Source organism: Pristis pectinata, chromosome 15 (genome assembly GCF_009764475.1).
Source record: "Pristis pectinata isolate sPriPec2 chromosome 15, sPriPec2.1.pri, whole genome shotgun sequence".
NCBI lineage: Eukaryota > Metazoa > Chordata > Chondrichthyes > Rhinopristiformes > Pristidae > Pristis > Pristis pectinata.
Window position 1 is genome coordinate 15108323 of NC_067419.1, and position 27198 is coordinate 15135520.

Below are 27198 nucleotides of genomic sequence, written 5' to 3' on the forward strand. Positions count from 1 at the left end.
ATGCAAGACGGCCCAAGAATCTCACAGAACTAGAAGCCTTTTGCAAGGAAGAATGGGCAAAAATCCCCCAAACAAGAATTGAAAGACTCTTAGCTGGCTACAGAAAGCATTTACAAGCTGTGATACTTGCCAAAGGAGGTATTACTAAGTACTGACCATGCAGAGTGCCCAAACTTTTGCTTCAGGCCCTTTTCCTTTTTTTGTTATTTTGAAACTGTAAAAGATGGAAATGAAAAAGTAATCTTGCTTAAAATATTAAAGAAATGTGTCATCTTTAACTTTATGCCTTTTGGAAATCAGGTCATCTTTTACCCGCTTAGCTATTCATAATAACAGAAATTTTGACCAGGGGTGCCCAAACTTTTGCATGCCACTGTATTTTCCATTGAAAGAACCAGAACAATGCATTTATAATGGAATACATTGATAATTTGGTTAGTGCTTATAAACTATAAAGTAGTAAATTTTTGGTCCTGATGGTGGGACCTGCCCTCCCTCCTCAGCAGAATTCCTGAAGGCCGAAGCAGACTCTTGCCTGTGCTGCTGCTGTGGAATCTAATGGGGCACTATGAACCTGTACAGATATCCCAGCTTTCAGTCCAAGAAATGTGCCCACTGAGGATGCATTGGTTTTAACCTGGCAATTCCATTAAAATGAGTGGCTGATCAGAGAAAGCAGAAAAGCAAAATGCTGCAGAGGCTGTAAATCTGAAAACATAAAATGCTGAAAATAGTCAACAGGCGAGGTAGCATCACTGGGGAGAGGCCAAAAAACAAAATATCACAGGTGCCTTCACAAGTACTTAGAAATGGTGACAACATTGAGAGCTGGGACTGCACTGTTGAAACTCCCAACCATAGAAGGACGACTCCATCATCACATGTAATTTTGTTATTCTCAAGATGGTTTATTTTTCTGGTTACCTACCTTGGAAATGAACTTCACTATTCCTGCCAGTGACACTTTGTAATCGGTAAGTTCCTCAAAAATTTACCTTTGTAATACATAGTGATATATTATTATTAAATACAGATTTATGTGACTGGTTAAATCAGTGAATTTTTATGTGATATTACTTTGTCTTTTATTCATTTTCTGTCAAAAGCACAGGCAGCAATCAAAGAAAAAAAGGATGCTTCTAAAATATAGTGCCTAAACTTTGAAAAGTTCAAAATATGATTTAACTGTACAGTTGAGAGTCTAGTAAATAGCTTTATGATTAGAAAACAGTTGTCATATTACTTTTTAAAATACAAGAGGAACCTAGAAACAGAGTAATCAAAGGAATACACGCAGGAATTCATTATATGAGATTGTTCCTTGTAGATGCTTGTCATAATAGGAAGACAGGTAGTAAAATTCCTCCTCAGATAGGTTAATACCATACTGCTGCAGGACCTATACAACACACAAAATACAATTAAGAGCTCCAAATTGACATCTGTGAAAATTACATAATACAAAATAAGTTACAACTACCTTAATGTATGTGAGATTATTTTGTTTATTTCAAAGCAGCTCTTTTTTTTTGTTCTATTTCTTCCTGGGTACCATTAGGTCATCAAGTCTTACTGCGTTGCTCTAGGACAACCAGCAAAGGATCATTCGCTGCATTGAAAAATAACCTTTTTTCTTTCATCCTCTGAGTTTAGTTCCCAAATGGCCAGGCCAGCATTTACTCCTTGTCCTTAACTACCCTAGAGAAGGCAGTTGCTGCCTTGAACCACTGCAGTCCATACAGTGAAGATATTCTTACAGGACTTGTATTTAGGTAGTTCTGGGAATTTGATTTGGTGACATTTGAAGAAACAGTGATCAAGTCGGGATTGTGTTTAACTTGAAGGGAAGCTAGGTGGTGGTGGTCTCTTGCACTTGCAGCCCTCATCCTTCGATGTTGTGGGCTTGGCAGGTGCCGAAGAAGCCTTGGTGAATGTGTAGTGTCTCTCTTACACGGCATGTTTCGTTTCTTCTATTTGAACCAATAAGAAACAAAAACCCAATTTCATAATTTTTTTTGCAAATTAAAAACTCTGAAAATCTTCCTCAGTTATTCTGCTCCATTAAAATGAGTGGAGTCACTGATCAGATGCCAGGTCTATCTGCACAAATTCATTAGGCAGATTTCCCAGCATAATTGTTGGAAGAATTGCAGGAAAATTGATGAGTCTGGTATCTGACTACAATGGAATTAGCAACAACAATCAACTGCACTCAAGTTTGGGACTGCCACATTTCTGAACTTCTTCATGGTGGTGGAACTGCTGCTTTCTTGCAGAAATGTCAGGCTTTTTTTTCACTATGTAAGCTCTATCTGAATTTTCAATTGTGTACTGAGCTATAATTACTTCTTAACAACCTCTCCAGCTCTTGAAGCTTCATACAGTTGCTTCCTTAATCTCATGTGCACATTTCAGTTCTTCTGTTCTCTCAAAAATTAGAGTTTAAGATACTTCCTGCTTTGAAGAGTGCATGAAATTTTTAGTGTGACTGTCTGTCTCACCAGCACTATACACAAGAACTCCCCTAAGGAAAAGTCAGGAAGTTATGCTGCAGCTTTATAAAACTTTAGTTAAGCCGCATCTGGAGTAATTCATTCAGTTCTGGTCATCCCATTATAGGAAAGATGTCGAGACTTTGGAGAGGGTGCAGAAGAGGTTTATATCAAGATGCTGCCTAGATTAGAGGGCATGTGCTATGAGGATAGGTTGGACAAACTTGGGTTGTTTTCTCTGGAGCGGCGGAGGCTGAGGGGAGATCTGATAGAAGTTTATCAGATTATGAGAGGCATAGATAGAGCAGGCAGCCAGCATATTTTCCCCAGGGTTGAAATGTCTAATAGCAGAGGGCATGCATTTAAGGTGATGGGGGCAAGTTTGTTTTTTTTAAACACAGAGAGTGGTGGGTGCCTGGAATGCGCTGCCTGGGGTGGTGGAGGTAAATACGAAAGGGGCATTCAAGAAGCTCTTGAATGTGAGGAAAATGGTAGAATGTGGACGTTGTGTAGGCAGAAGGGATTAGTTTAGTTGGGCATTTTATTATTAATGTAATTAGTTTGGGACAACATTGTGGGCCGAAGGGCCTGTTCTTGTACTGTTCTATGTAAAATTGATATCTGACAGCAACCAACTTCATCAAAAACGTAAACACCAAAGAGAATGCTCAATCTCCATGTAAAAATTTTGGGTCAGCAAAAACCAGAGGACTAACCTGTCTAAACAGAAAAAGTGAGAGGTAGCCATTCCCTGTCTCATCATAGGTTTTAAAAGTACGACGCATAAGCTTCCAACATTTTGTGATACATGGCTGAATCCGCATCATTAATTGAGTAAATGTCTCATGTTCTGTCCCGGGGCTCATCTGTAAAAAAGAAATGTACTGTGATAAAATTCAACAAGAGTTTGAGATTGAAAGAAAAACTGTATGAAAGCTGGCATGAGGATGTAGAATAATGAAATGCTCGAGGACATCTGAGGAGAAATAGCGTTCCATTGCTGTGGCAAGTCTCTGCTCACCTTGGAAGTTAACAATTTTATTAACTCTATTGGCTAAATGGTTTTCTACAAAACTGAAAGGACAGGGGGCAGATGGCTGGTCATTCTTACATTCCATTTCCTTCTCTATTTTCTGCTTTGGACATGCAAGTGGTGGAGGAAACAAACAAATCAAAGGGTTAGAATTAGAACAGACACAGTAGCGTAGTGGTTAGCGCGATGCTATTACAGCGCCAGCGATCAGGGTTCGATTCCTGTCGCTGTCTGTAAGGAGTTTGTACGTTCTCCCGTGTCTGTGTGGGTTTCCTCCAGGTGCTCCGGTTTCCTCCCACATTCCAAAGACGTACGGGTAGATTAACATGGGGGTTTAAAATGGGCGGCGCGGACTCATTGGGCCAGAATGGCCTGTTACCACACTGTAAATAAAATATATAAAAGAACAAGTCTTGTTCACTGTATGGTTGCAACTTGAGGAATGTGGTTTTTGTGGTGCAAAAAGATTCTGCTTGCCAATAATCAGAATAAATAAAAAGAAAAATTATACTGTCATTGTTCCATCATAGCAAGAGACTTTACACATTGCATAAAAAGTAATTGTTATAGCTTTGTTTTGTTTCCATCATTCTTTGCCCTCACAAAGTGCAGGTCTGGTATTAAATTATAGTCATGGTTATAACCAGCACCAAGGGAAGGACTAATTTATAAATGGCTTGCACATTGATGAAAAGCACCATTTGCTCAAAATTTCAAATGGGTTCTCTGCTAAAAATACAAATTTCTACTTATTACCTTAAAATGGGTTTCTAATAAGCAATTATGTTCCTCACTTTAGGTATGATCTGCAGCTAGCATCTGCATCTTACAATTATATGTAAAAAAAATTCACACTGCCATCTGTTCTCAACGTTTTCTCCAACTGGGAAACCTGAAGAGCTAGTCAGAAGCACCTGACATATTCTCTTCCTCTCAACACCCACCAAAGAATAAGAGCCTTGAGGGGGAAAAAATAACTTTTGCATTTCAAGATGGCAGAAAGCAACTTGTGCACCAAAATTTTGTCAATCACAAATATTTTTGTCCTATGGAATTGCAGAAGTCAAAAAAGGTAGCAAAATGAATGAAATTTCCTCCACAGTAGCACAGACTGTGCTATTCTTCTCTGTTCGAGTTTCTCCCCTGCACAGATTGTGGGCATTTTGCAGTCCATCATGAACTGCACTCTGAACTTGAGTGGCTTGTGAGTGATTTCAATATCAGCCACATTGGTTGGTCTGCATTACTGATACAAGCATTTCATTCCAAAGTTCTTGAATTTAAATTCCCTGGTTATGCTGGTGGAATTCAAACTCATGGTTCTGGATCATCAGTCCGCTTCTGTAACCATTAAACTGCACTGCACCCTCATTGTACATACCGGGATCTTTGGATGTGGGATCCTCATTCTCTGCAGTGGGTTCATGTCCAATTTCCCCAGTGATAAGACAAGCCGCTGAAGAAATTCATTGTATGCAAAGTGACCCATGTTCTTAGTTTCATACTTCTTGGCCAGCTGTTGGAACTCTCCTGGTTTAATTGGCATGCAGAACTTTTTCATTATAGCTGGAAGATCGAAGAGGTCTCGCTAATTTTGTTTGCTTCTCACAAACATTCACAGTTTATACAAACACGTTTGGTCAGGATAAGTGCCCAACAATACAACTTGAATATTTGTTTTCTTATTGATCTGCTCATGGGCTGTGAACTGAGCTGGCACTGTCTATCCCAAGTTGTTCCTGAACTGAGGAAGCAGGCAAGGGGTAATGAAAATAAATAAAAAATTGCAGGTGCTGGAAATCTAAAAAAAAAGTAAAAAAAAAAATAAATAAAAATAAAATAAAATAAAAAAAAAACAATTCCAGCATATTCTGCTTTTTTAATATATTTCAGTTAAGAGTAAACTCTATGGTTGGTGTGGCTGGAGGCTGACATAGGCTGGACTGGGAAATGACCACAGATATTTTTCCCCCTCAAGAACATTGGTGAACTCAATGGATTTTGAGCAGTTTTCTGGTTCCTATGACTGAGACAAACTATTTTCATTTAAAAACTTGAATTTAAATTTCCTAGTTGCCATTCTGGGATTCAACTTCCTGTGTCTGGATCAATGGGCCAGGGCTCTGATCATTAGTCATATAACTCAACCACTACATTATTGCTTCCCATAATTAAAATAAACGTTAGGCGAATGCTTTACTTGCTCTCATAAAGATTACGAAGTATTTCTTTGAAGTAAATTTTTAACCTGACAACAATAAACTGCTCCTAAAAGCAATCAAAAAAGAGCTTCATCATAAAATTGTTGTTATTCATATATTCTTTTACTACATCAGATTTTAATGGTGACATGAGGAGCTCTTGCCTGTTTTTCTGCTCTGATAATGCTTACTTTCTGTGTGACATGTGTAAAGATAATAGCAGTATTTTTCCTATTCTTGGGCAATGAAAAATGTATAGAATAATCAGGCCTAAAATAATGGCCTCCTAGCTTTATTACAAACAAATTATACTTGAGTATGTTTCTTCTTCACTAATAATTTTTAAACAAAGCAACATATCTTCATCTGTGCAGAAAAACATTACTCGATAAATAATACAATATGTCGAGCTTGTGGAGAACCGAGCTATGATTTTCTTTTCTCTATCTCATCGGGTATTTTTCCACACTGACTAAAACATTACTGGAAAAGCTAATATTTATTCTCCATCCTTCACTGCCCCATGGACCTTGCACATTAATGGAAATATTTGTAGGTAATTTGGAGAGCAATTAAATGGGAATATAAATATATTGTTCTCCCAGTATACTTCCAATCAGCCACACAAACCCTGGAAAGCCCTGCATGCATATCTTTGACCAAGACTAAAATCTACATTGATGTGATGAATAGTTTGGTATATTTGAGCACAAGAATAAAAGACTGAAAATAACATACAGTTGCTTGTACTGATGTGTACAGCCCAAACTACAAGCTGGTCCACATAATGCAATTTACCATAAGACAACAACAAAGGAGCCAGAAGTCGGCCAGTTGGCCCATCAAGTCTGGTCCATCATTCTATCATGAGCTGATCCATTCTCCCATTTAGCCCCACTCCCCTGCCTTACAAGCTCTGTAATTTACAATCAATCATTCTCAGCACCCTCATTTGCTTATGCAAAGTATGGATTTGCCACTCTCCTTTCCTCTAACTGAGATACTGTACATTGGATCTCATCTGCTCTGCCTCGGTCTCATGTAGTGGAAGCATTTCATCAATTCAAGGGCCAGAAGATTCCACAGAGACACTGTCCTATGGAGGACTCTTGGTCTTGCTGGATCAACAGGTCAACTGGAAGATAGGCAAATGGGCACCTAATGCCATTGGCCATCTTTCTGATAAGCACAAGCATTTATGGGAATCTATTGTCATGACCACTCTTATACCAGCACTACATAGTTCATTCAGAAGATGATAAGGCCTGGAGCTGGTATTTATGGGAGTGAATTTCTACAAAGCTTTTGCTTTCCAGAGAACAGAAAATACATGAAAATCTCTTTCCCTGTTCTTGATGGAAAACACACTGGAACATTTACAGACAGTGACCCAAAGATTAAAATTGTGTCACCTCAGCTTGTTCCAACAATGAGCTTTTCCCAATACCTTAAACTTTAATTATTGGGAATTTTAGGTTAAATCTAGTAAAAACATTTATAAAATGTTCATTGTTCATCAGTTTTCAAACTGCAAAACTTCTTCATCCAAATGGCCTTCTTCATCCAAAATAGGAAGATTGTCTTTTCACACACTACGTTTATGCCTAATTTAGTGAGCACCTGATCAATCTAGACTGATCTCACCTGCTAAAGCTGCATACTGTGGCATGCATTTCAATAATTGTATAAAGCCTGAACTAATGCCCACATTGGAGAGTGGATAGTCCAAGTGAAGTTTTAATATACTGAATATTGAAGGAATATTTTTTATATGTAAATGATTGACATACCCTGAAAATCAGCAGCATCAATTTCACCCTGTTTCTCAGTGTCCTTTTCTATGCATTCCTTTTGTATCTCCTTCCAGAAATTTTTAATATCTTTCTTCAGCTTCTGTTCAATTGCCTCACAGTTTATTGATGATGCTACAGAGGCTGATCGTTGTGAAAACTCCACTGGCTGCAAATCACAAAGAAAAAAATAACAATGAGTTAATGGTGAGGATATTATTGTCTTATGAAATCTTTTTAAAAACAAATCAGTCACTTGGCAAATAAAAGTGATGCCAAAACATTTAGGGCACGATATGCCAGTAAATATCAAAAGCCACATCATCATACATGAAAAATGCTTCTGAAGCTTGTTCAACTTATTGTAGCAAGAGTTGCTGATAAACAATTCACATATCAGACAACTTAAAAATCAGTCCCAGATATTAAAAATTAGTTTATAGTGTCTGTGTTTTTCAGTTAATGATCAAAAAATAATTAGTTTCTCCATAATTTTTGAGAAGTTCTTTGTTCAGTGATTGGAGTAGGGAATCATCATCTAGTGACAGTATCAATCATCAGGTTCAGATAATGAAGAACTAGCTCTTTGGTTCTGCAACAGCATATCATAAACCTCTAAGCAAAACAAATTACCAAAAAAAGCTAAAAATCCAGAAGACTGGATGAGACTCAGCTCAGTTTCCAGAGGTGTTGCAGTAGATCTGGTAGAAGATTAACAAAGTTTATCACTTGTGCATGATTCCCATCATAATCATTTGCCAAATTGTTATCAATCATTTTTAGTCTGATGGTTGAACTACAAATATTTGTTTTCCAGTTTATATCAAATGCAGAAAAACATTGAAAAATCACAATCACCCTATAATGAACAAATTAGGCATTATTCAAACAAAAACAATGGCCCACAAGTTGCTGCCAAAGTAACAGTGCAGAGTCGTAGAGTTAAGGCAGCAGAGAAACAGGCCCTTCGGCCCAATTTCTCCATGCTGACCAGGAGGTCTATCTGAGCTAGTCCAATTTGCCTGTGTTTGGCATACACATACTTGTCCAAGTGACTTCTAAACATTGTAATTGTACCCATCTCTACAGCTTCCTCCGGCAGCTCGTTCCACATAGCCAGTACCCTCCGTGTGAAAAACTTGCTCCTCAGGTCCCTTTTAAATTTTCCACTTCTCACCTTAAACCTATGCCCTCCAGCTTTAGACTTTCCTACCCTGGAAAAAAGACTGTCACCATCTCCTTATCTACTCCCCTCATAATTTTATATACCTCTATAAGCTCACCCATCTACCTTCTATGCTCCAGGAAAAAACATCCCAGCCTACAGCGCCTCTCCTTATAACTCAAGCCCTCAAGTAGCAAAAATATAATAAGTCGTGAATAAACCAGCAATTTGTCCAGACAAATTAATGCCATGTGCCTGACAAGTACAATAACATTATTCTATCATGTGTTACATTATTGCAGCATTTCTAATCTAGAGCTTTCGGAAAAATTATAAATAGTCAATACCTTTTCATTGCCCTGGATGGAAGAAGCTGTTTTACGACTCTGAGTACTTGAAGATCTGCTCGCACTTCTAGCTGTTGACGGTTTTGTTGGTGATGCTGCTCGACTACTCTTCATCTCAAGTGACTCCAGTCCAGTGAATTGCTTCAAAAATTTTTGATATTCCATATTCCCATAATCATTGACTGGTAAATGATTCCACAGGTTTTCAAACTGGAAAAAAAGTGTCAATTGTAGACAAGACACTCAAATTATATTACTTTTGTTTTAATTAAACACAATATATCTGGAGATCTGGAAGTCTGAAATCATACAAAATTATACTCGATTCAAAAGTTTACTTGGTTAAAAATGCAAATAACTGAATTGTTATGAAAATGCTGTATCTTATCTATTTTATTATTAATAGCTGAATAAACACTCAGATTTCAGTTTACATTAACAGTACAAACATTCATAATTCTGAAAAATAAAATTTTCCTCAAACTACGAATATTACAGATTTTCTCATTTTGGTAAATAAAGATTTATACTTGAATAGACATTTTGAGGAGACAGGTCCAGGTTGATATTTTTCACTCAGTATAATAAATATTGGTCAGCCTTTAATCAAAGGAAGACATCAGGTACTGACCAGACCCAAGGTGTGTACATGTGTATTTTCCCCAAGAGATCACTGTATAGTTGATAGTTTCGTATTAACTCATGCGACTTCACCACTGCCATAGCAAAGCTCAGCTACTTCAGTCTTGGAGTTAAAACATTGCACTAAGGTCTCAAGTAAGTCCTGTATGATCATTTCCTTGGAATAGGATTTGTTTTCTACTCTTTCTGGGTCCTTCTCATTGTCATCTAAGTGCTCACCTATTCAAAGCAGGTTTCTTAAAGTGCAGTAGAATGCAAGATTTGGATTACTCTTTGCCAAGGAAAAAACGATCTGCTGCTGGAGTTAAAAAGCTATCTCATATTTCGCTAATTAAATTAACATACAGAAATCAAAAGATGCAGAAAAAACAAGTTAATCCTCTGCATTTTAAGTTGCATAATGCAAATCATATTGATTTGAATTCAAATAATGCACAAATAATTATTGATATTTTATTTAAATTGTTCAATTCAAACAAACAATGGTTATAGAGCAAAATGATTATAATAATTCCAGTTTCTACAGAACTTACCTGTTCATCTGTGAGACTCATGAAGTGCTTGAAAAATATTTCTTTAAAGTTTTTCTTGGAAATAACTTTTATATTTGCATAATCAATGTCTTCAAACTCTTGAGTAATGGTATAGAGACATTTATTGACAACCTCCCGAATGTGGGACATAATATCATTCATTGTTAACTGCTGCGATGATTTAGGTCTGGCAGTTTCTCCATCTGATACCTCTGCAGCCTGATATGCAAAATTACATATTGTTAATAACTATACCACAGAAAACACAAATGGACAACAGCAGTGCAAGTAGGTGGTTTATCACCACCTCAATGGTAATCAGGGATGGATGACAAACGCTGGTGTTCCCAGCGACAACTGAAAAAAATTTAAAAGAAATAGTTAATCAGAATTATACTCTGCATGCATGTTAGCTTGGTTCAACCCAGTGGCAATTTTACAGCTGATTTAGAGATTGATGCTGCTCTTTTTTCACTGGCTGACACAAAATGGGACACAAGGCCAGACCTGCAGCAATGGAAAGATGCTCACACTCAGTAACTGACTTATTAGTTAAGTTCAGACTCGCACCAGATTCTACCGCTCACTTACACACTGGGGGTTCACAGTGGGCAATGAACCTTCCAACTCACATATTTTTGGGAGGTGGGAGGAAATCAGAACAGATAGACGAAGCCCACACAATCACAGGAAGAACGTGCAAACTCCACACAGAGAGCACTGGAGATCGGATTGAACCAAGGTCACTAGAGCTGCAAGGCCCTGGCTGCACCACTGTATCAAAAGAATAAGTGTACATGCTATTCCTCAGGTTCAATGGATAGATTTTCCAGTGTGACTGTTGGGGAAATTACAGTGAGGTTCAACTCTGCCAGTGGATTCTATGTGCATCCAAAAGGGGAGCACAGTTGGGGAAAATGCTGGTAAAGAGCTACCAGAAGTTTAAGGACTATGTTGTGTGGAATGCCTGCTATATTATTTAAATTACTGCAATTCACAGGATGTTCAGCTTATAAGATCTACAGAATGAAAACTGCAAAAGTTGTGTGTAAACCAGGAAAAATAAATTCTTCCAAACCTTCAATTAACCCTCATAACTGCAGCAATTTCTAAATGTGTATAAAATCTGGCGGTATCTGGTCCGCCTATTCAATTCACGACTAAATATTCCTGTTCAGTCGCTTATGTTTCTCCGATATTAAATCGTAAAGGATACATTCTCTCTCAATGTAAAAGTAGGTGCTATTCGTAGCAATAGTGTTCCTCAATAGAATTATTAGTATTCTATAGGCAATGTCAAGGTAACAGCACAACTCCTAGTGTGTAAAATCCTCAAAACTAAGACTGCAACTAGAGCCCAGTGCACGACGTAGAAGACCTCCTTGCCAATTATGTTTGTGATATAATTGCATGTGTATGTTATGGTGCAAATAATCACTCTAGTATAAAACATGTACTCACCATTGTTATTTCTAATAGAAGAAGAGAATATCTTTCTTATTTTTCTTTAGTTTAATTTTTAAAAAGCATTGAAACTCTGACAAATTTATTCACCACTGAACCACATAAATACACAACAAGTAAAGCTGTTATTTTTCCTCACATATTTCATAAGAACAGCTTGATGACAATCAAATTGGGCGAATAAAGAAATCAGTTAGAACATGCATTTTGGAATGTGATGTACCGGAACCTGGTCAGGATTTAAACCATTCTAAGGTTGTTTATCTGAAATATACGTTATACTAAAATCAGTTAACCATAACACAGCATGACCTGGATACCAAAATTGGACACCTCAGGTGTCTAAACTGGCAGAGTTGTCCAACAGATTAGTTGGACTGTTGTGAGACATTGTCACTTCTTACAGAAAACATGCCAGACTCCTCCATCAGGATCCCTACACATGTTTTGCCCCACCAAGCAGGTCAGACTCAGCAGAGGTAGTCATACAGCGATAATGAGTGACCCAGGGAGTCCTCAACCTTGACTCCAGAGCACATAACGAATCATAACATCAGGTCAAACAGGGGCAAGGATACTTCCTCCTGATTACCACCTACCATTTTCCACAGCCGATGCTTCTCCATGTTGAACAACACTTGGAAGCACTCAAAGAAGCAAGGGCACAACATGTACTCTGGAACGAGACTTCAATAACTTTCACAAACTGACCAAGTCCTGAAGCTGGTAGACTGGGTCTGTGGCAAGTAGTGCGCAAACCTATTTGACCTTGTTTTCATCACCCACTGCAGATGATCTGCCCATGACAGAATAGGTAGGAGTGACCATCAAACAATCCTTTTGCAAACAAGTCTTGTCTTCATACCGAGGACATCCTCCATCATGATGCGTACCACTACCATTGTGCCAAATGGACTCTCTGTGATCCTGGCAGCTGAAAACTGGGCATACTCAAGGTGCTGTGGAGCATAAGCAGCAGCAAAATAGAAATCACCACCAAAGATCACAGTGGTCCAATGGTCTAATATATCTGTCACTCCTCTGTTACAATCAAACCAGGGGATCAACAGTAGGCTCTTTGGACACGCATGCAGGGAGCAGCACCAGGCATAGCTTAAAACAAGAGATGCCAACCTGACAAAGTTGCAAAACATGCATGCTAAACTGCAAAAAAAAATGCAGTAAAGTGACGCAAGGAATGCCATGATGAATGGATCAGATGAAAACTCTGCAGTGCAGCCACATCTATTAATGAATGGTGGTGGATAACCAAACAGCTAATGGGAGAGGACTCCAAATACATCCCCCATCCTCAGCTACAGCAAGACCAGCACATTAGGGGGAAAGATAATGTTGAAATATTTGCAATCATGTTCAGTCAGAAATGCCAGAATCATTTTAGGTTCCTCTTGGATCCCATAGTATGCAAAATCAAAAAACATCTGACAACACTGGATAGATCAAAGGTTGTGGGATGAGAAAATGCCCAAGCCATATTGCTGAAGAGTTGTCAGCATTCTAACTATAGTGGAATGCATCAATTCGACAATGCAGAGAACTGTCCAGCTTTGTCCTGTTCACAAAAAGTAGGACAAATCCAATAACTGCTCAATCAGTCTACTTTCAACCATCAGTAATAGAATGTGGCATCAACAGTGTTACTATGCAGCACTTACTCAACAATGGCTTGTTCATGATGTTCAGCCTGAGTTTTGCTGGAATCATTTGCTTCGTCCACACATGGGAGAAAGAGTTGAAATGACTGCCCTTGACATCAAGGGAGAACTTGAATGAGTGTGGTATCTATCAGCCCTCAAAACTGATATCCATGGTCAAGGGAAGAAGCACTCCAATAGTTGGAGTCATACTTGCTCAAAGGAAAATAATTGTGGTTGTTGGGAGTCAACCATTCCATCCCCTGGACATCATTGTGGAGATCCTCAGTTGCACTGACCTAGACCAAGCCACCTACAGCTTTTTCACAAATGGGCTTTCTTGCATAAGATCAGAAAAGAGGTGTCCATTAATAATTGTACAATGTTTAATTCCATTTGGAACTCTTCAGATAAAGATATCTGTGCCTGCACCCAGTAAAAACCTACTTGCCTAGGTCACTCCACATCTTTTTGGAGTGACTAGGTTACTCCAAAAAGGTTCTTTTTTATAAGTTGTTATATAAGTTTTAATCAGGAATAGTGGGGGCTGGACTGCGCAGGCAGTTTAAAAAGCAAACCACCATATCCAGCGGGCAGCGTTGGAACGGGCAGCTGAGTGAGAGGGAGCAGAGTGGTTGGGCTTTGGCTTAAGGGGCTTAGGCGTAAAGGGACAAGGCGGGCGAGTCGCTGGTAAATAGGTAAAGGTAAGGTTTTACCTGTTATCTGTGATAAATTTTTAAGTAGGAGAAACTAGGGGAGAGAAAAAACGAAATAGTTCAGATGGAGGACATGGTGGTGTGCTGCAGCTGCTTGATGTGGGAGCCTGTGGACCTTGCTGTGGTCCACAATGGCCACATCTGCAGTAAGTGCTTGAGGTTGGAGGAACTTCGGCTCAAACTTGATGAGCTGGAGTTGCAGCTTCAAACACCTGCGCAGCATCAGGGAGGGGGAGAGTTATGTAGATACTGTACATCAGGAGACGGTCACCCCCCTTAGACCAGGTACTTTTGGAGTCCGGGAAGTAGATAGAGGAGTGACTGTCAGGGAAAAGGAAAAAGAAAACAAACAGGCAGATAGAGCAGAGGACCCCGGAGGCTGTTCCCCTTAATAACAGGTTTTCCGCTTTGGAAGCTGTTGAGGGAGATGACCTGCCGGGGCCTAGCAGCAGTAGCCAGGTCTATGGCACTGGGACCAGTCCTGCTGCTCAGAAGGGAAGGGAAGAGGAGAGGAAGGCAGTAGTGATAGGGGACTCGATAGTCAGGGAAACAGATAGGAGGTTCTGTGGCAGTGAGCATGAATCCCCGATGGTATGTTACTTCCCAGGTGCCAGGGTCCGGGATGTCACTGATCGGGTCCACAGGATTCTAGAGCGGGAGGAAAAACAGCCAGAAGTCGTGGTTCATGTTGGTACCAACAACATAGGTAGGAAGAAGGATGAGGTCCTGAAAAGTGAGTTTAGTGAGCTAGGTAGAAGGCTGAAGAACAGGACCTCGAGGGTAGCAATCTCAGGATTGCTGCCAGTGCCACGCGATAGTGAAGTAGAATAAGAGGCGATGGCAAATAAATGCGTGGCTGAGAAGTTGGTGCAGGAGGGAGGGTTTTAGATTTTTGGATCATTGGGATCTCTTCTGGGGAAGGTGGGACCTGTACAGTGAGGACGGGTTACACCCGAACCAGAGGGGGGCCAATATCTCTGCAGGCAGGTTTGCTAGAGTGGTTCGGGTGGGTTTAAACTAGATTGCGAAGGGGAAGGGAACCGGAGGAGTAGATCAGAGGAAGAAGGGGATGGGGAAAAGTCAGGTAGAGAGGCTTTGAGGAAGGAGAAGCAGAGTACGGGCTACAAAAGTAGTAAGGTGGATGGGCTAAAGTACATTTACTTAAATGCAAGAAGCATCAGAAATAAGGGAGATGAACTGAGAGCTTGGATAAGTACATGGGACTACGATATTGTGGCTATTACAGAGACATGGCTAACATCAGGGCAGGAATGGATATTGAATATTCCTGGTTTTCAGTGTTTTAAAAGGAATAGGGAGGGGGGGGAAAGAGGAGGAGGGGTGGCGATACTGGTCAGGGACACTATTACAGCTGCAGGAACGGTGGATAATGTAGAAGGATCCTCTCTAGAGTCAATATGGGTGGAAGTTAGGAACAAGAATGGAGCAGTTACCCTCCTGGGAGTATTCTATAGGCCCCCCCCGGTAGCAGTAGGGATACTGAGGAGCAGATTGGGAGGCAGTTTTTGGAAAGATGCGAAAATAACAGGGTTATTATAATGGGAGACTTCAACTTTCCAAATATTGATTGGCACCTACTTAGTGCCAAAGATTTAGACGGGGCGGAATTTGTTAATTGTGTCCAGGATGGATTCCTGACACAGTATGTTGACAGGCCAACTAGAGGGAATGCCACATTAGATCTAGTTTTAGATAATGAACCGGGACAGGTGACAGATCTATCAGTGGGCGAACATTTGGGGGACAGTGACCATTACTCCATAACCTTTAGAATTGTCATGGACAGGGATAGGAGCAAAGAGGACGGGAAGATATTTAATTGGGGAAAGGCGAATTATGAGGCTATAAGGTGAGAACTTGGGAGTGTAAATTGGGATGACATTTTTGAAGGGAAATGTACTATGGAGATGTGGTCAATGTTCAGGGATCTTTTGCAGGATGTTAGGGATAAATTTGTCCCAGTGAGGCAGAGAAGGAATGGCAGGGTGAAGGAACCATGGGTGACGAGAAAGGTGGAACAACTAGTTAGGAAGAAGAAGGTAGCATACATAAGGTGTAAGCAGCAAGGATCAGACAGGGCTTGTGAGGAATATAGAGCAACAAGGAAGGAACTTAAGAAAGGGCTGAGGAGAGCAAGAAGGGGACATGAAAAGGCTTTGGTGAGTAGGGTTAAGGAGAATCCCAAGGCTTTTTTCACGTACGTGAAGAACAAAAGGATGGCTAGAGTAAAGGTAGGTCCGATTAAAGGCAAAGGTGGGAGGACATGCCTGGAAGCTATGTAAGTAGGTGAGGTTCTCAATGAATACTTGTCTTCAGTATTCACCATGGAGAGGGGTCTTGATGATGCTGAGGGCAGTGTTGGTAAGGGTAATGTTCTAGGGTACGTAGGTATCAAGAGAGAGGATGTGTTGCAGTTGTTAGAAAATATTAGGACAGACAAGTCCCCGGGGCCTGACGGAATATTCCCCAGGCTGCTTCGTGAGGCAAGGGAGGAGATTGCTGAACCGTTCGTTAGGATCTCTGAGTCTTCGTTGGCCACGGGGATGGTACCAAAGGATTGGAGGGTGGCGAATGTTGTCCCCTTATTCAAAAAAGGTAGCAGGGATAGTCCAGGGAATTACAGACCAGTGAGCCTTACGTCTGTGGTGGGCAAGCTGTTAGAAAGGATTCTGAGAGATAGGATCTATGAGCATTTAGAGAATCATGGACTGATTTGTGAAGGGAAGATCTTGCCTCACAAGCCTGATAGGGTTCTTTGAGGAGGTGACCAGGAAGATTGATGAGGGTAGTGCAGTAGATATGGTCTACATGGATTTTAGTAAGGCGTTTGACAAGGTTCCGCATGGTAGGCTTCTTCAGAAGGTCAGAGGCCAAGGGATCCAGGGAGGCTTGGCAGTGTGGATTCAGAATTGGCTTGCCTGTAGAAAGCAGAGGGTTGTGGTGGAGAGAGTGCATTCAGATTGGAGGGCTGTGACTAGCGATGTCCCACATGGGACCTCTACTTTTTGTGATATTTATTAATGACTTAGATGAGGGAGTGGAAGGGTGGGTTGGCAAGTTTGCAGATGACACAAAGATCGGTGGTGTTGTGGATAGTGTGGAGGGCTGTCGAAGCTTACAGAGGGATATTGATAGGATGCAGAGCTGGGCTGACAAGTGGCAGATGGAGTTCAATCCAGAGAAGTGTGAGGTGGTACACTTTGAAAGGACAAACTCCAAGGCGGAGTACAAGGTAACTGGCAGGATTCTGGGCAGTGTAGAGGAGCAGAGGGATCTGGGGGTTCATATCCACAGGTCACTGAAAGTTGCCTCACAGGTGGATAGGGTAGTTAAGAAAGCTTATGGGATGTTAGCTTTCATAAGTCGTGGGATCGAGTTTAAGAGCCGCAAAGTAATGATGCAGCTTTACAAAACTCTGGTTAGACCACACTTAGAGTACTGTGTCCAGTTCTGGTCGCCTCACTGTAGGAAGGATGTGGAGGCGTTGGAAAGGGTGCAGAGGAGATTTACCAGGATGCTGCCTGGATTAGAGAGTATGGATTATGATGAGAGACTAAGGGAGCTAGGGCTTTACTCATTGGAGTGAAGGAGGATGAGGGGAGACATGATAGAGGTATACAAAATATTAAGAGGAATAGATAGAGTGGACAGCCAGCGCCTCTTTCCCAGGGCACCAATGTTCAATACAAGAGGACATGGCTTTAAAGTAATGGGTGGGAAGTTCAAGGGAGATGTCAGAGGGAGGTTTTTCACCCAGAGAGTGATTGGTGCATGGAATGTGCTGCCTGGGGTGGTGGTGGAGGCTGATACGTTGGTCAAGTTCAGGAGATTGTTAGATAAGCATATGGAGGAATTTAAGATAGACGGTCTGTGGGAGGATGGGGTTAGATAGTCTTAGGTGTGGTTTGAAGGGCGGCACAACATGGTGGGCCGAAGGGCTTGTATTGTTCTATCTCCAAAACCCGTGACTTTTACCACTTGGAACAAGAGAAGCAGCCCTATGGGAACATTACTACCTGGAAATTCTCCTCCAAGTACACCAAACTGACTTGGAAATATATCACTGGTCTTTCTTTGTTGCTGAATCAAAATCCTGGAACTCCCTCCCAATAACAACGTAGGAACACCTTTACTACAAGGACTGCAACAATTCAAAAAGACAGCTCATAATCACCTTCTCAAGGGCAGTTAGGAATGGGTAATAGATGCTCATGGGTTAGCAATGTCCACATCCCAAACCATAAAGACAAAAGCAAATGAATCAAATCATCTCCATCAAATGAGCAATGACAAAGTGGAAAACTTTTTCTGGAGGTAAGAGGGCAAGAGTCTAACCAGGTCAACAGGAAAAATTACTATGACCATAAATTGAAAGAAAATAAATTCACATTAATGGACAGCTGAGCTTTCACCTTTTGAAAAATGAACACATGCATTTATAGTCGGAAATTCTTCGTGAAGGATGTGACATTCTAGGTGATGGACAAAAATAAAGAATTAATAAAATAAGAGGGAATTAGTGCGCTTCCATGCAAACAGTATTTTAGTCTGCTCTCATTTCGATGAAGATCATTGTCAGATCATGGCTGATATTAAAAGCCACATAAGGAACTCCACTGAACAATTCTGTCACTTTAAATAGGTCTTCCACCTGCAATTATATCCTGCGTGCCACACATGTCCACCATCCTTTACCAAAATGCACTCAACGTTAACCAGCATCACAGTTAACCAGCATCCCCCTTGGGGAATCTGTGCTGATGCCAATGCCAAACATTTGTATTTGTCCAACAGATTGGGTGACTGCTTCGTCGAGCACCTTCGCTCCATCCGCCGCAAAAGCCAGGATCTCCCAGTGGCCAGCCACTTCAATTCCACTTCCCATTCCCATAACGACATGTCTATCCACGGCCTCCTCTACTGCCACATTGAGGCCAGATGCAGGTTGGAGGGGCAACACATATTGTGTCTTGGTAGTCTCCAACCTGATGACCTCAACGTCGATTTCTCTGACTTCTGGTAACCCCTCTTATCTTCCCCCTTTTTTTCTTCCCCCCTTTCTTTTCCTTCATTCCTGTGGCCCCCTCACCCCTTCTCTTTCCCCCCTCCTGCCCACGTGACCTGCCCATCTATTCCCCACCTCCTTCCCTTTATTCCATGTATCTACTGTCTTCTCCTACCAGATTCCTTCTTCTTGAGCCCTTTGATTCTTCTACCTCTCACCTCTCAGCTACTTACATCACTCCCTTTCAAATCTGCAATTTGGACATCATGTCTAGTTGTTTCTCATATATCCTAGCAATGTGAAAATGATACCGATGAGTAGAGAGGTCGGAGACCTGAGATATGGGACCAAATTCCAACCTCATCAGCACTATGGAACTTTACCGCAACTAGTAGTTATCAATACAAAACAAAACTCCCGTGCTCAGCTAAGTAGTCACAATGTAATACAGTGAACTAAGCATCATATTCACTTGCTAAGTCAGTGTAATTGAGCCATGACTACAACCTGGCCCTGCTGGGGTTCACATCCCAATGTTCTTGAAAACCAAAGTTCATGGCTTAAGAAACATGTCTTTGTTACAGGGCCATATGTCCAAATTGTAATGCAGAATAGAACTTTTTAAGATTCAATTTACATTGGAAATTTGTTTCTTCAGATCTTGTATGAGTAAGTTAATGTTTCAATACTAGTGTATAAATTACACCCTTCTAATTACTAAATGTTTTCCATACCTTTCTATTTATGCTTCTATTAAGTAGTTCCCATATGATGTGCAGCAGGAGGGACATTATATGTGCTGATTGAAAAAAAAACGTTCAGAGAAGTAAAGGACTGAATAGTTGCAGAGAAAACATTAGACTAACTATGCTGACCTTATAATTGTAGATGGTGGAGGTTTGCAGGAAGTCAAGCCAGTCCACCATGTAGTCAGAGTCTAATTTCAATTTGCTGAGGAGGTAATTGAACTCCCTGTCCGTCATCCTGAAACATACATTACTGAGCACCTGGCGGAATGCCAAAGAGTTGATCTTTCCATTTCCATATTTATCAAATGATTTAAAAGCCTGAGGAAACAAAATAACAAAATATCAAAGATTAATGCTTCATACCAAATATTAATGAACAACAAAAATGTCTGAGTTTTTGTAGTTCCATTTTGAAGCAGATTGAAATACAGGTAGAGGGGAGGATTTGGGGCAGAAAATTTAGTTTTTTGTTTAAAAAAGCTTCTTCAGCAAGGAACAAGCAGACATTTGATAGAATGACCTGTTTCAGCATTGTATACTTTCATAGTTCTGTTGATTAAGTTATCGAAAATAGTGGGTTCCTACAATAACAACGATGTACATTACTGTGTGTATGAAATTTTATAGAGACTGGAAGAATCAAGTATGAGCGCCTGCCTCTCACCTCCCACTTTTCAAGTTTCTAACCATCTAGGTAACGAGGAAGGTGATAGGTGTGGAGTTTGCCATTTCTCTGCAGAGGAAAAAGAAAAAGGAAATGATCAAGAAACAATGGGCCAGATCACACTGATGGTTAGGTGGCAGTTCTGTAGAGAACCATCAGCTAATTATTGTGTATGCCAGTGCCTTCTGGACCTGCATCTGCATGGAAGTAGAGTACACACTGGAGATCAGATGCATCAGGGCAAACCACAGAGTTCTGGGGGCATTCCATAACTCACTGAGCCAAGGAATTGGATGCAGAAAAGCCCTTCAGTTTTTCATCAGCTGGGATAGTGCATAAAGTTTATTTGAATAGAGACATCAGCCTTCACTGAAAAGTGATGGTAAGAAATTTTTTGGGGTATTTTAATTAATAGTAATGTTTTAATTAAATTAGATCAGTTAAATGTGTTCTTGGGTAATATTTACGTTTTGTAATGATTTTATTAATCATTTATAATTGTTTTGATTACTTACATCAAATGGTTCTAAATTTCTCTGATTATCAGAGACATTTGGAAACCATAAACAAGCCTTTCAATACCAGGTGTCAGAAACCTTAGCTTCTGCTATGAACCATCCAGGCACTGCTTGTGGACCTTTCTATTTCACAGGGCAACCACATCAGCAATGTCTGCAGTGCAATTTGAGCAACAGAGCCACAAAAAGTTAAGTGGGACATGATCTGGGTCAAGCAGAATCCAGCCCAAGAGTGCACACATCTGATGGCTTAAGTCATGCAAAGAGTTGTTTGTTACAGAACAACAACAACAATTTGCATTTATATCGTACCTCTAATTTAATGAAGCATCTTAAGGCATTTATCAGGAGCATTATAAACATGGTGCCACAGGAAAAGACATCAGGACAAGTGACAAACAGCTTGATCATAGCAAAGGTTTTAAGGAGCATAGAGAGAGGTTGGAAGATGGCGAACTAGGGAAGAAATTACAGAACAATGCTGGAAAGAGGTAGGGCAGTGGAAGTTCATATAGGAACAGGAAGTTGCACTGCTGCAATATCCTAGAGATTTTAACCAAGAGCTGTTGAAGAATCTGCACAGTTTCAATGATTCACTAAATCTTCAACAGCATTCTAAGGGTAGCTGGCCGGCCAATGAACGTTTTTGAAAGTTGTAAAAATAGTGATTTCTATGTTTTGAGTACATTTCCCACATTCCTTTATCGCAATCTCAAATTTGGCCTTTGAAATGAACCGTGGCTATATAGCTTTGCTGTGCAGCTGATCAGATGCTAAAATAATTTGATGACAGAAACAACAGAAATTAACGTGAGATTTTTGAAAACGTTAATTTTACACTTTGTAGAAAATTAATCACTGAGGGTTTTTCCTCTGTTCTTGTCTAATATTTATATTTCTGCTTGTGATCTATCGTGATTTTTATTAGAACATTACAAATGTGCATTTGGGCATAGTTCAGCATTTGTGAAACCCAATTTTTTGATTTGTGTTACTGGATTTGGTGTTTACCCCTTGAACTATCTACTTTACTCAAGTTCAAACATACTTTCTTCTCTTAATCTCATTCCTCTCTCTCATTATCTCAAATCTCTGCTTCTTTGCTCTTCAATTTTTCCAAATAAAATCCTAATTTTTTCTCCTTCCCAATGTCTCTGTGCCTATGATGTTTGCAAGGTTGGAGCCATCTGAACAATACTGTATCTTATTTACATTACACCTATCCTGAATGCCAATCATTGATGTCAAAATTTTAAAAAAACACTCACCTTGAACAATGCCCCATAGGATTTGAGGACAACTCCCTTTAGTCTAGTGATCACTTTCTCTGGAGATGAGGTTTCAAAGTTTTCACATGGAATAAATGTAAGTTTCGACCCACACTTTAAAGTCTCGTTTTCAATACCCTCAGTAGCCCGTAAGAAATGAGAATATGAAAATTTGTTGTTATACAGTGGGATTTCCAACCTGAGGTGGGGTGATGGGATTATGGAGGATGGAACAGTGGGAAAGAGAAATAGAGCAATTTTAAAAAGAGTTCACTGCCATTGCAGCACAACTAGGGTTAATAAATAGATTTCAAAAAATATTTCCATCATTTGATAAGTAAATTTCCAAAAATTTAAGACTTGATCATGTCAGACCATTTACTGAGCATCAGCTCCCAGACAACATGACAAATCTCTGAATGTTTAGCTAGTGACAATCTTTAATTCTGATACACATTACTTAATTTGTTGATCATACTCGTTACGTTTACATTACTGTCCCAAACTACGGTTCCCAATATTAAATTCAATTTATGATTAATGGCCACATGATCCTGTCACCCAGCCATTATTTTGCCACACTTTTGATATCAACAGTGACTTTACATTCAGTTCTTTAATGAATGATTAATGGCACAAACTGAAAGACATTCAATACACATTTCAATTTCCCTGAAATTAATAGGTTTTTTAAAACCATATACAGGGAGCTTTAAATACATTAAATACACTTTCACCTCATATCTTTAAATACCATCATTCTCCTTGAACCAGTCTATTTTCCAACACAACTTTATGGTGTGTGCTAACTAATACTTGTTTGGTTCCAACTTCATGCAAAATGATGACTTCGAGTCTAGATCAGCTATTTTATGCTGGTGGCTTCACTATAATTTTTTTTAAAAAGAGTAAGCTTCATTAAAATAATTTTGACAAATCCTCTGCACCAGTGAACCTGTTCCTTGGATAAAACTGGATCAGACACTGCAAGAACAAAGAGGTGTATTTGCTTCTACATACTGCTGTAGAATTCCTCCAGATCTCTGAGATCAGGAAGAATGCCTATCCCAAGTGAAAATGTAATTCCTTTGTAGTATAGAATATAGACAAAGGCAGGAAAAAAAAATCCTTGTAAAGTACAAGATCAAATTGAAAAAAAAAGTGCCAACCAAATACAACAATCTTGATCCTTTGGGCCGTTTCCTGCCCGCATTCTCTGTCCCTGCTGCCCCGCCTAATGTCAGACTTGGATTCTCAGGCCCATCCGATGCAAGGCCCAGTCTTTGAGGCTCTCCCAAAACAAGGCCTTGAGGCCCATTTGAAAGCAGGTATCAGGGTCTACCTTTTGCTGACGGGACAGGAGCTTTGCGATAAGAATTCATAAGAAGGCCATGTCAGAATCAATCTTAAGGTCCAAGAACAGACTCAGTTCTAAACCAATGTGTCCTGTACTGGTGGGGACAAATCTGTCACTCTAAAATGGACACTGTACTGTTAGGTACAGACTTTTCAGTGTATGACAGTGGCACACTATACTCAGGGCACATACTAGTCACTGAATAAAACTAGAACATAGAATAGGACAGCACAGCACAGCACAGGAACAGATCATTCATCTCACGACGTCTGGGCTGACCATGATGTCAATTTAAACTGCACATCTGCCTGCATGTAGTCTATATCCCTATATTCCCTGCCTGTTCACATGCCTGTCTAAATGCCTCTCAAATGTTGCTGTCATATCTGTTTCTACCACCTCCCCTGACAGCATGTTCCAAGCACCAATTCTGTGTAAAAAACTTACCAAGTAAACCTCCTTTAAGCTCCTCTCACAATTCTCCAAAGTGGCCTGACCAAAGTTTTATATAGCTTCAACATGACTTCCCAACTTTTATACTCAACACCTTGACTGATGAAGCCAAGTATGCCATACGTATTCTTTACCATCCTATCTACCTGTGCTGGGAGGGAGCTTTGCCACATTCAGGGAGCTTTGGACTTGCACCCCAAGATTCTTCTGTACATCAATGCTTCTCAGGGTCCTGCTGCTAACAGCATACTTGCCTCTTAAACTTTACCTTCTAAAGTGCAACACCTCTCAGTTGTCTGGATTAAACTCCATCTGCCACATTTCCAACTGGTCTATATCCTGCTGAATCCATTGACGATATTCCTTACTATCCACAACTATGCTAATTTTTGTATCATCTACAAAGTTATTAATCAGCCAAGCTACATTTTCATCTAAATCATTTATATTATACTTATCTTTTTTGCACTATTTAGTTTTGCAATTTATAGTAATTTTATATCTTTGCATAACCTGCTGCCACAAAACAACAAATTTCACGTCATAGAAGTCAGTGATAATAAATCTGATTCTGATTATATATCATAAACAGAGGTCCCAGCACTGATCCTTGCAGAACACCATTGGTCACAGACCTACAGCCAGAAAAACACCCCTCCAACACTACCCTCGTCTTCTACGGCCAGGCCAATTCTGAATCCAATCCATGAAGTCTCCATGGATCCCATGTGTCCTAATCTTCTAAAAAAGAAAATGCTGGGAGAGCTCAGTCAGTTAAGCAGCATCTGTGGAAAGAGTAACAAGTTAATGTTTCAGGTTGAAGTCCCTTCATCAGAATGGTGGAGGGTCTTGGACCTGAAACATTAACCGGTTTCTCTTTCCACAAATGCTGCTCAATTGGCTGAGTTCTTCCAGCATTTCTGTTTTAGTTTCATGTTCCAGCACCTGTAGTTCTATGTGTTTTCTATTTGGGCTTAATACAAGTGGGCACAGGTCTGGAGAGTGAAAGCGAAGACTGGAGATGGACCAGCATGGGTACAGCAAGTGAGGGGGCATTGTCTGGAGCAGTGAAGAGGAGACAGAGTGGCAATGAGGAGGTGGCAGAGCAGTATTAAATGGAGCAACATAGACACACTGAATGGAGCAGTTAGAAGCCAATGGCATTCATGTCATTAAATATGACGCAAGATATCAGTATCTGGTTACATACAATTAAGATAAAACATGTCTCTTATGAGTAGCTTGGATTTTAAATGTGCTTCCGCCTGGCTCATACCAGCAAAAAAAAAGGTTATGCACTACTGATTTAGATAAATACGTGCTTGGGAAATTTAAACCTGGCTGCCAAAAATTAAGTATGAAACTGTGCATATTTTACAGATTGCTTGTGTTGCATAAAGCATGGACAGACTGGAACCCTTCCCTGTTTATCTGATTTCCAAACACTTCATGAAGTCAAGATGCATCATCATGATTTTTCTGGGTTAGAAGTATGATCCACAAATTATAAACCCAATTGAAAATAAGCACCATCAACTTCTAACCACAACTCTAAGAACTGAGTAACAGGTGAAAAGTGCCAGATAGGCAAGACAGAACAGAAGAAAACACATTTGCTGCTGCATACACTGAAACAAACATTCAGTCAATACCAAATAATGTGGGGAGCTGATGCACAAATTGGTCAAGGTTATCACATTTTAGTACAATTCCATTTGTTAGTAATAAGGTCACCTTCAGGAAACTGGTTTCAACTTCAAATTAATCTTTCCAATAATGAAATATTTGTGAAGACTGGCATTCCAAATAATTTCACAAAATTCACAAACAGCAACTTGTTAAAGATCTGCCTTGTACAAAAGTTGTGTGACATTCATAGTAGGATCCTTATGCTCATACCTGACCAAGAGCTGTTTGATCTGTTCTTGTCCCAGTTGATAGTTATGGTCCTTCAGTACACCCTGGAAATCACTTATCGTTATGCAGCCATCATTACATTTGTCTAGTTTAGAAAAGGTCTCATTAAAACCTTTGTGGTGATTCCTGAACTTAGCTCTTGGAGGTCAAACAAGACAAGAAAAAAAATCAGTTGGTTACAATATTACAATCAAGTTCCATATTATTATTTTTGTCAGTAGTAATACACATTACCTCAATCAGTAATAATTCAGAAAGCCTTCTCTTACTGGATAGCAGCAAATGCTTTCATTCATATTTTGTGTCACAAGATATTTTAAGAGTTTGGTAGCATTGTGGTTTTGGTGGTAGACCAGCAGTCCAGAGGTTTGAACTGCTGGTCTAATAACACATGTTCAAAGAAACGTAAAGAAATCTCAACATGACAGATGGGGATTTTAAATTGTTAAATTAATAACATTGAAATAAAAATACGAATATGATCATCATTAATCCACTAAATTATAAATATCCTTTGAGAAGGAAATGTACCGTAATTATTTGTAACCCTAGAACCAGCTCAATGTATTTATGAGCTTAAGAATATGTGAAACAGAAACAGGAGTTGGCCACCTAGACTCCTACGCCTCAGAGCTAAGATCACAGCCAAGTCCACTTGCTTCTTGTCCAATTTTCTGTTTGAACTATATATCATTTTATTCCTTTAGGGGTCTAAAATCTAATAATCGCCTCAACAATTGAATATCCACAGCCATCTAGAGTGGAGAATTCCAGAAACTTTCAATTCTTCGAGTAAAGGAAGTTCTTCCCATCTCCAACCTAAATAACCAGTCTCCTTATCTGGAGACCACACCAGCCTCAGTTAACTCTCTACCAAAAGGAAAAAGCTTCACTGTGTTTATCCTAAATTCCTGTGAGCCTCAGTCAAATTTGTTCAATTTCTCCTCATTCCACAAGCCCTTCATCCAAGGATTCAATCAGACATGATTATCCTTCAGCACCTCCTAGGGGAGTATAAAATTTTGTTAGAAATAGAGATGAGAACTCCAGATGTGCTCTCACCAATGCCCTGTACATTTGTCAGATCGGGTGAAGGCAAAAGTGTCAAATGAAATTCAATTCCGCAGAAGTGTGAGGTTATCCATTTAGAGAGGGCAGAGTACCTGTTCACAAATACCTGAAGGTGACAGCGCACAAAGAATACATGA

At 39.9% G+C, this 27198-nt stretch overlaps 2 protein-coding genes across 2 annotated transcripts in view; both read right to left on the reverse strand.

The window, feature by feature from the left end:
- Positions 1-1121: 1121 nt before the first annotated feature.
- LOC127578579 (EF-hand calcium-binding domain-containing protein 6-like) lies at positions 1122-26096 on the reverse strand. Its single transcript, XM_052030727.1, has 9 exons — positions 25973-26096; positions 22264-22462; positions 19940-20131; positions 10204-10422; positions 9029-9238; positions 7517-7685; positions 4907-5091; positions 3209-3358; positions 1122-1399 (listed from the first exon to the last, which is right to left on the reverse strand). The coding sequence occupies exons 3-9, from the start codon at positions 20045-20047 to the stop codon at positions 1280-1282; spliced, it is 1161 nt and encodes a 386-aa protein (XP_051886687.1). The 5' UTR covers positions 20048-20131; positions 22264-22462; positions 25973-26096; the 3' UTR covers positions 1122-1279.
- Positions 20504-27198, reverse strand: part of LOC127578537 (EF-hand calcium-binding domain-containing protein 6-like) — a 70141-nt gene continuing 63446 nt past the window's right edge. Inside the window, exons 25-26 of the mRNA XM_052030676.1 lie at positions 25973-26128; positions 20504-20546 (exon numbers count right to left, since the gene is read on the reverse strand). Of these exons, the coding sequence (XP_051886636.1) occupies positions 20504-20546; positions 25973-26128 (199 nt within the window). The remainder of the gene's footprint in view (positions 20547-25972; positions 26129-27198) is intronic.